This window comes from Sesamum indicum, linkage group LG6 (assembly GCF_000512975.1).
Source record: "Sesamum indicum cultivar Zhongzhi No. 13 linkage group LG6, S_indicum_v1.0, whole genome shotgun sequence".
NCBI lineage: Eukaryota > Viridiplantae > Streptophyta > Magnoliopsida > Lamiales > Pedaliaceae > Sesamum > Sesamum indicum.
In genome coordinates this window covers 17369441-17378833 of record NC_026150.1, presented here as the reverse complement: position 1 = coordinate 17378833, position 9393 = coordinate 17369441, and the positions used below count along the sequence as shown (strand labels likewise).

General features: G+C 37.6%; 2 protein-coding genes and 1 non-coding gene across 3 annotated transcripts in view; 2 read left to right on the top strand and 1 right to left on the bottom strand.

The window, feature by feature from the left end:
• On the top strand, positions 2732-7715 carry LOC105164781 (DDT domain-containing protein DDR4). The gene is made up of 11 exons (XM_011083541.2): positions 2732-3051; positions 3566-3676; positions 4119-4205; positions 4378-4415; positions 4518-4599; positions 4807-4913; positions 4987-5137; positions 5214-5306; positions 5407-5521; positions 6256-6298; positions 6936-7715. Exons 1-11 carry the CDS (start codon positions 2893-2895, stop codon positions 7408-7410), a joined length of 1461 nt encoding a protein of 486 aa, XP_011081843.1. The 5' UTR covers positions 2732-2892; the 3' UTR covers positions 7411-7715.
• On the top strand, positions 8241-8324 carry TRNAL-CAA. The gene has a single exon. It is a non-coding gene; the product is annotated as a tRNA-Leu (tRNA).
• Positions 8403-9393, bottom strand: part of LOC105164779 (pentatricopeptide repeat-containing protein At2g20540) — a 1852-nt gene continuing 861 nt past the window's right edge. The window contains exon 1 of the mRNA XM_011083539.2: positions 8403-9393. This exon is cut by the window's right edge and continues 861 nt beyond it. Within this exon, the coding sequence (XP_011081841.1) occupies positions 8543-9393 (851 nt within the window). The 3' untranslated portion in view covers positions 8403-8542.

Genomic DNA, 9393 nt, shown 5'->3' with positions numbered 1-9393 from the left:
TTTGTAATTAAGGATATAATAGTCATTTTATAGCTAAAAATAAAGCAAAATCGGACCCCATGTGCGTGATGTACACCGCTTACGTCATCCTACGCTGATTCCAACCCTATAATATGTGTTTCGATCGAAATTCAAATATGCACCCAATTGTTGATTGTAGTATTATCCTAAAACCTAGATTTATTTTCTTTCTCTTCTCGATTCACCGTCGTCCGACCTACCCACTGTTCGGGACCACCACCAATCAACTCCCTATCCTCCGACGAGTTGATTGCATCCAAGCCCATCCATTTTCATGAACTATTCGGTCGGTTCTTTTCGTTTTTATTTTTGCCACTTTTTCTCCGCGCTCACCATTAGTTTTTCTGCCATATTTCCATCACCAGCAATCATCTCGCCAGTAGACCATCACCCTTGTGTTCGCTCCCAATGGCGCACACATCCTTCCGATCAGTTTTCGTCAACGGTATATTCACGTCATGGCGTTATCATCGGTTGACTTCTCCTTTATGTTTTAATTTAGCGACAATTTTAGTCCTATATGTTTTAATTTAGTGGGAATTTCAAGCCTTTTGACCAGAATTATCAGTCAGCAGCCATGTGTTTAAGTTGAGATCAGTTGGCAATCGGAAACCTAAGCCCCAATTTGTATGCTAATTTTTGAATAATTTTGATCCAAAGGACCAAAATTTCCATTAAATAGAAATATATAGGACTAAAATTGTCAATTTAGTAATTATATGATTAAGGGCAAAAGACAATTTTCGTCCAACAGCTATAGGCCACTTTCCTTTTAGTCTCGTAAGTATCTAGGGTTTCAATTTGGTCCCGTAAAACTGAAAAATTCGCAATTTCAGTCCAAATTTCGCCAAAAAATTTTGTGGGTCGCCGGAAAAAGTCACATGCGATGCATGTGACTTTTAAAATTAGGGGCTCGATCCTGATTGGTTGGAGAAGCTTATGTGGCGCATACGTGGAAATAAAAAAAAAAAACGACGAAAATTGAGCTCGCGATTGTCAACAAAGGCGGAGGATGGCTTTCGTTAAATCTTTCCACAGAGGTGACCAAAATCGATGGGACTGGTCTCAAAAGATTCGAAAGAACGAGAGGCGTTCAACGATGGTCTTTCGAGCAGGTGGTTCGTTCAGACGAAGGAGAATAAGCCGGCGGAAGGTGCAGTCGCAGCGGACGACGATCGAGATCTTCAAAATGATGGATCTTTGCACCTAGTTGATGAAAATGGATGAGACTAGTCCCATTAAAACCGTAGTGAGGAGACGAATCCAATGGTACCAATCCGCGATCGTGGGTCGTCCTGTCGCCGGTGAATCGACGGGAATTGTCCGCGGCTGTCAATTTCAAAGCCCAGTCGCTGTCGTGGTGGGATCTCAAAATTGGTTGAAGGGTTTTGTTCTCCTTGCCATGGGGAATCGAATGGTATATGTGGTGGCCAGAAATTTCAAGTAACGGCGGCAGAATTGAAGAGAGAAGGTGGCGGCGACTGGCGGGCGATTTTTAATCCATGTGAGTCGTTTTCTTTTTTTTTTTTAATTTCCACATATGCGCCACATCAGCTTCTCCAGCCAATCAGGATCGAGCCCCCAATTTTAAAAGTCACATGCATCGCATGTGACTTTTTCCGGCGACCCACAAAATTTTCGGGCGAAGTTTGGATTGAAATTGCGAATTTTTCAATTTTACGGGACTAAATTGAAACCCTAGATATTTACGGGACTAAAACGAAAATGGCCTATAGCTGTGGGACGAAAATTGTCTTTTGCCCTATGATTAATTTTGCCACCACTATATTTACAGGATTAATTTTATAATTTGCCAAAAACTTTTGAGTTGTGGTTTATTTGCTCTCTCCTCTCTCTTGAAAATAAAAGAAGGGTTGAAATGATTACTTTCTACATTCATTTTGAAGATTAATCAGTAATATGTTATTTTGTTTTCTTGTTAACTTTGTTTTATAGGCTGAGAGACAACAATAATGGATTCGAAACTTAAATCAAATATTATTTTTGAAGTTTTCTTACACTCTTTGTTTTGAAAATCCATAGCTTGGATCAGTAGATATGTTATATTTTAAGAGTTTTTAAGTTGAATCATAATTTTTGAATATTATCGATTTTTATAGAGATAAGAATATGGGTAAGCTACAATATGATGTATTATCGTGCAATTTGCTCCTGAAATCTATTTATAATTAATACACATGTAATATTAGTTTGGAAATTTTGTTATTTGGATTAACTCTATAGAATAAAATACGTAATTTTTGATCTTGTCAGACGTTAAATCCTAATTTATCGTATCATTTATTTATCTCATACAACAGAACGAACAAGATCTAAAGAAATATAAATTATAAAGCAGAACATAATATTGATACAAAATAAGGAGTAAATTAATCAACTTTAAAGGGTGCTATTGATATTAGATAAAAATTTATGGACTACAAAATAATCAAATATCATGAATCGGAGGGGCAGAGTGAGAAATTCAATTGTTGAGGGGGCAAATTTAAAATGTTGAAAAAATGAAGAGACATTATTCACTTAGTTTGGGCGTGCTTAATATTCTTTAAAAGTTTATTTTGATGGGCCTTCTTCAAATACAGACCAATATTACTGGGCCTTGAGTCGAACCCAGCCCATTTAGAGCCCTAAAGCGAGGGATTAGAAAAATGAAAAACGGGGGAAAAAGAAGAAGAAGAAGAATAGAAATTGCAGCGATGACTTTCGGCGGGAAAGCACTAAAATTTCACATTCAGCTCTTGAAATTCCCCCCAATTAATACCCAGTTGTACTTGGTTTTTGAGTGCTGTATTGTTTCAAAATTCATTTTTCTTGTGTAATATTCTGCATAAAAGTTGGTTCCACTAAACCATGTCTCGTCGACGGAAGGTGGCGATGGGCGGAAACGGACAAAACGGTGAAGTACTGGCAATCTCAGAGTCAACGATGTCGCCGCCTCTGGACGTTGAGCCAGTACGGAAAAAACTCCGCGAGCGATGGGAGTTAGCATCTGTTCTCAACTTTCTGCACGTAATAACACTCATTTCTTTTATTTTCCGTTGTCATGATCAGTTCGTCTTCTCATTCTTATTCGACCTTTCAGTTATTCAATTTTTTCCTTTTACGAGCTGTTTCCTTCTTCCTTTTAATCTGCATGGATGATGCATTTCAGTGATAAACAACCTTTATACCGGAACTGTTTTGCTTGTGGTACACTAGTCCAAAAAGGTTGGACATTGCTTCTGTGGTGGTAAACTAGATTATATTATTTATGCATTAGTTTGTATTGTTAGACAAAGCTTCCATCACGGAAGCAGGGAACTATTATGATAGAGTTTTCTCATTTATGTATCGCTCTACTTCAGCATTTGGTCTAAAAAAATGTACTTACTGTACAAATACTTGATTATACATGTATCTGTATATCACACCGTTCTGTTATAGACCAGGCTTAAAAAAAATGTGTAGTTTCCGGACTTCTATTATGGATAATTTTTTATGCATGTACACTGATCTCTGATGTTTTTGCAAAATGCTCATACAGGTTTTTGAGCCGGTTATTGGGAGTGATCTGAAGATATCTGCTGAAGATATAGAAACTGCATTAATTGAGCAGAATAACATACTTGCTCAGCTACATATAGATCTTCTAAAGGTTTCATTTGCATCTCTTAACAACATGTACCTGTAAATTAAGTTATGGTCCTTTTCTGTTTTTGATACTTCAAACTTTTAGTAGGCATACCATAAAATTATCTGAAAATTGGTGAATATTTTCTGGAATCATGGTAGAGTTTCCTGATCATGTCTCAAGACATGGTATTTAGCAAGCTCGCTGAACACTTGTTGAGAAATTTTGGATTGAGTTATCATCTATAATTTTCATAATCAGCTTGCTAACTAGCTAATACTCAAATCACACTGTTACATTTGAAGTAGGGATAGGATACTTTGTTACTATTTTACCAAATATAGCAGCTTCATATCCTCATGGAGGATTTAATAAACTGGAGAAAAATGGCTAATCATTCATAACTGCTGATTTGTTTTTTCTTCTATCTGTTTCTATAAAATATAGCTGATTGAACTCTTTTCAGGGAATTCTCCCAGTGAAAACAACAATGAAGTCTTGTGATGCTTGGATGATTGCTCTCAGTAAGACACTCTCAATGTGGTGGCCTTGGGTAAGCCAAACTTGTGATCCACCCTGCCATAATGTGATGTGCTTCCAATGCCAATAAAAAGTAACCCATCCAATAGTATTTAACATCCAAAAAACTGCCAAATAAAAAGCGTCCCATGATGGAGATACTTCCTGGATATTGGAAGATGCTACTACACTTTCTTGCTTTGCAGGTTGCAGAAGGGGATTTTCCTGTCACTGCAGCCAAAGGGTACATGCTACTTTTTTTTATTTTTTAGTCATTGTGTCACAGTTCTATTAATTTAGGGATTTCACTGTTTCCTTCTCATTTTCTTGTTCCGTCACATGTCAGGGAGGAGATATCTATCTACAAGGAACTTGAACCAACAACTCGTTTACTTATGCTTAAAGCTCTCTGTGAAGTTCGTGCTGATGTATATAACCAGGATCTTTCTTTGTTGTATGCTTATATCTATATTTTTACTGCTGCTATATCTCCAGAGAAACTATTTGGTCCCATTGTTTCCATTATAGCTGCAGGTGGACTTGCAGATCTTTCTGATAATTCCACCAACATAATGTTCACAAGATAATTCTTTGAGTTTTCATGTCATGGTTCTGATAATTTGTTTCCTTCGCAGCAATATGATGCTGTGTCTTATATCAACGAGACAATGAAAAATGGTGCAGAAGTTTCTAATTTCCGAAAGGACAAGCTTGCAAGCAATGGAAATGGGATTACATTTTGGTAATCCTATGGTCATCATGTTTGTAGAGTTAATTGATAGTGGTGGTGGTAAATTTGATTTTCTTTGTTACAGGTATGATGGAAATGAAACTATTGGTCACAGATTATACAAGGAGGTACTCCTCTTTGAAAAAGAGCGAGCCAAAGGTAGGGGTACCCTGCCAGCAATCAATTCTAAATGGGAGACCCTTGCAACTAATCTTGAAGAGTTCAACAAAATTGTGGTATGTATACATTTCTGTTCCTGAATTCCTCCTTGCTGTCAGATTGCATTCATTCTTTACATTCTCTGGATGGTAGAACGAATTTTCGTCTAGTGAAGTTAAGTGGGAGGTTGATCTCAGCAAGTCCGTCGCGGCCAATGTCATTCCTGTTCTTGAAAAACAGTGGAAGGTTAGTAATTTGAGTTCTTTCCACAACTATACTTGTTCTTGTTTTGTTCTTCTGATGGCTTCACTTAATGGGACATTTCATATGTTACTGCCTTTGACAGAAGAAACAAAGGGCACAACACCGGAAAAGAAGGGAACAGATGCTCCTAAATGGTTTCCGAAATTCTGGAAAAACTCGATCTAGCCGTAATCACAAGCCCATTGATTATAGATTTGGTATGAGATTTTTTTCTTTTTAAAATTCAATTTGTTGCATATCCCAGCCATGGCATAAACTAAATTGAAGTTGCCTGCTATAGCAATAGATGTCTTCTTTACTTAATAAACCACCTTTGTTCACCATGCCACACACCATGGACTATCAGCTTGATCTTTGGTTTATCTCCCACTTGTAGAGGGAAATTTTGCATATTCCAAAAATGTGTATTTCCTGAAAACATGACCCTCTGGAGACAAAGCATGCACATCAGTTAATGTCAGCCTTATGATGCAGGATAAAAGTGGTTGCACTTCATAGACTTGTTCCAAATGTTGAACTATTGTTTACATGTTTTTGGATGCACTTGACATTGCGTTGTTTCCTATGTAGCCTAAATTGAATTGTCGAAGTATTTGCCTACCATCTTGTTTTCAAGATTTATTTTTATTCCATGGAAAATACGCAAATTCGTTCTATTCAATTCATTATTTCCAATGTCAACAAAAACATGAATATAGAAACATAAATATTTTCTTTATGCGGATCAGTGTCTCACAGGACTAATCCTGCATCTACATGTGCTTGCATGTTGTAAATCTAATGAGTTGTTCTCTTAAGGTGTGTATCACTATACCCTCTCTATTATGAGGTAGATTGGATATGTACCTGGAAAAAGTTGCGCAAACTCTGTTAAAGTATTTTACCACCTGCTCTCCCTGATTCTTTGACTACTGGCGCTATTAAATTACAGATGATTATGACAGGGCAATTACAAAGGCCATACAGTACACAAAGTAAGTATCTACTTCTTAAGCTCTTTTACATTTATGCTTGTAGTTCATGTATATCATTTCTCTTGCTTATCTGAATTACAAGGAAGATGAAGTAATTCTTTCCTGTGTTTGAGAAACTCGAAATTTATTAGACCAGTTAAGTTTTGCCCTGGCTTTCATCAACTAATAGATTAGTGTGGTGGAATATCATGGAGCTGGAGTTGCTAGGGCTCATCCTTTAATTAATTTGATATTTTTGATTGCTAAACTGTCCTTATTTAGGGCATAAAGATAACACACTCCTGCTTCCTTTCAGGATTAATAGTTGAATCTGGTTATTATTTACACTACTAATCACTGAAACCATCATATAACAAATTTGAATTGTACTTGATCAAAGTGAAAAGTAATAACATAGCTACGTCTGTGTCCTGTGGATGGACCTATGGCTGATCAAGATAGAAATATAATCCCATCAAACCCACTGATCTTGACTGCTGAAATACAAGTAAGTTGTCCATGCTCACGATGTGTATAATATGCTAAAGCCTTTTACAACGTCATGCTTACCTTATATTTTCATTTTTCAACAACACTGGACTGTAGTGATTTCTATTTTTCTTGAGTTCTCTTTTTGTTCTGTCTTTCTGTGCTTTAGCAAAAGGAAGACTAGTGAAGAGAGAAAACAGGAAGAGAATCAGAGGCAATGTGCCAAAAGGATGGGAACTGCCTCAAATGGATCTTATAATTCTGACACTACCTCAAGAGATGGTGAATCCGCTGTAAGTGATGCTGAGAGAGACAGTCAGCAAGGAAGTGATGATGCTGATGACTCCAGCCAAGTAGAATATGATGGGGAAAGGGAAGATGATGGTAATCAGAATGGGAACAGAGATCACCAAAAAGTCCACTCCCATGAGCAAAATATGCTGTTTCTCCACAGGTCCAAGGGGTTGCGCTTCAGTAAGAGGCTTGCTGGAATTCCCGGTCATACTGCCCCAGAAAGCATGAATTTAGGTGCCAAGAACAGGTTGAGGCAAAGGCCTTCTGTTAATACTGCTGTCGAGTCTGTGGTGGTTCCCGACTCAGAAGATGAAAGCTCATCGGGAGATGAAGACTATCTTGGAAACTGATCCAAGTTGTCATCAACCTTCACCATCGTTGATACATGATGATTTTGGAAGAATCTTCACGCTGCTGGCAAGAGAAGTTTTGATGCAACTAACAACAGCATAGAGTTTTGGCATTGTAGTGAATGGAAAGTTTTGAGACATTTGTAAAGTAGTTCTAGTTGTCTTAATTTGTCTTTTTGGTGCTGAAACCTTGAAGTACTCTGCAACCTCTTCTGCGCCCTAATTATGTTATAGTAGTTGGAAAACAGAAGGTCAGCAGAGTGTTAGTATGATATGTGGTGATGTAGCTTACTTAAGTTTTATCATATAAGGCGGCAGTAGTGATTTGTTAATAGCTGGCTCCTTTGCGAACTTGTTGCTTGCCATGCTACGTAAGGCAAATCTTAGTCATCTAATCTACTGAATTGATCACTTCAGGGGAAGATTTTGCTTTATCTCCATATCCATTGTGTGAAGTATACATGACATAAGTTATATTCAGTCAATATTTATGGTTTCATTCCTGACAATTTTTTCATGCTACATTTCAATTTGCTTGACTCAGTGTTTGGGTACTCTCAACATTCAGCTACACTTTTCCTCTTTAGTTAAAAGTTCAATGTTAGATAAATGCTGGTCCATACAACTCTGCCAATTTGACAACCACTGATTCTCCGGATAAAAAGAAATGGAATTACCATTTAAATTTCAAGAACAATTGAATTGTAAAATCTGGTACTATGATGGTCGACAGGTTTCAAGCTACAAATATAATCTAATATTTTTAAATTTTTGTATTAGTACATTTCCTATGTCTTGAAATCATTAATTTTTGAAATTAGCTATCAAAAGTCAGGATGGCCGAGTGGTCTAAGGCGCCAGACTCAAGTTCTGGTCCTCGTGAGAGGGCGTGGGTTCAAATCCCACTTCTGACATTTTCTTCAACCTTTTTAATTTTCCACTACTTTTTTGATATACTTCCATCTCCTTACAGTTGCAAAAGTTTTTGTGCAGAAAAAAAAAGGAAATTCCATATTAAGAACTACAAAGTATGATTAAGTCAATGGCTTTGCCTCTCCTCTCTCTCCACTTAAAGCCAAATACACAATTTCCCTCCCTACAGTACTCAACATGAGCACCAGATGATGTTATCCTAAAGATCTTCTGCTATAAGTTCGTCTGTTTCCATCTGATGCAAAACCAATAAATCTATTACATGAAACATATCTTTGGAGAATGGCTTTGAATGATCTCCTGACATGAATTCTTGAACCACACTATTCACCTCAATCAGACTGCAACCCGGTGTTTTCTTCATGCTTTTGCTTCTAATGAACTTCCTCATTCTTGAAACCCCGTCCCACCTTCCAAGATCCGCATATATATTTGCAAGCAAGATAAGGTTCCCGGTGTCCTCTGGTTCAAGCTCTAGTAAATTTTCCATTGCAATAACAGCAGTCTCAAGATTCCTGTACGTCCTGCAGGAACTCAACAAAGATCCCCATATTGCTGAATCAGGCTTCATTTTCATGCTTGTTATGAGTTTTAGAGCTCGGTCAATATGCCCTGTGCGCCCAAGAAGATCTACCAGACAGCCATAATGCTCAATTCCAGGCTCTATCTTGTAATCATTTTGCATGCAGTCAAAATATTTCATTCCATCATCCAACAAACCTGCATGCCCGCAAGCTGATAAGAGGCCGACGAATGTGATTTCGTTTGGTTCAACATTTAACTTCTGCATCTTCTGAAACAGTTCAATTGCTTCATGACCTCGGCCATGCTGTGCTAGCCCAGCAATCATAGTACTCCAAGAGATAACATCCTTTTCCGACATCTTATTAAACAGCTGCAGAGCTTGGTTCACACTGCCACATTTCGTGTACAATTCAATCAAAGCGTTGCATACACAAGTCTTCTTCAATAATCCCTTTTTATCTGCATAAAAATGGATCCATTTTCCAAGTTCCAGGGCTCCCAATTGAGCACAAGCGGGCAAAACTG

Excerpts from the sequence above, each read along its gene's own strand:
- LOC105164781 (XM_011083541.2), top strand. The coding sequence starts at position 2,893 with ATGTCTCGTCGACGGAAGGTGGCGATGGGCGGAAACGGACAAAACGGT. Across the intron at positions 4,206-4,377 it reads TCTCAATGTGGTGGCCTTGG|GTTGCAGAAGGGGATTTTCC; the intron begins GTAAGCCAAACT and ends CTTGCTTTGCAG. Across the intron at positions 4,914-4,986 it reads GGAAATGGGATTACATTTTG|GTATGATGGAAATGAAACTA; the intron begins GTAATCCTATGG and ends TCTTTGTTACAG.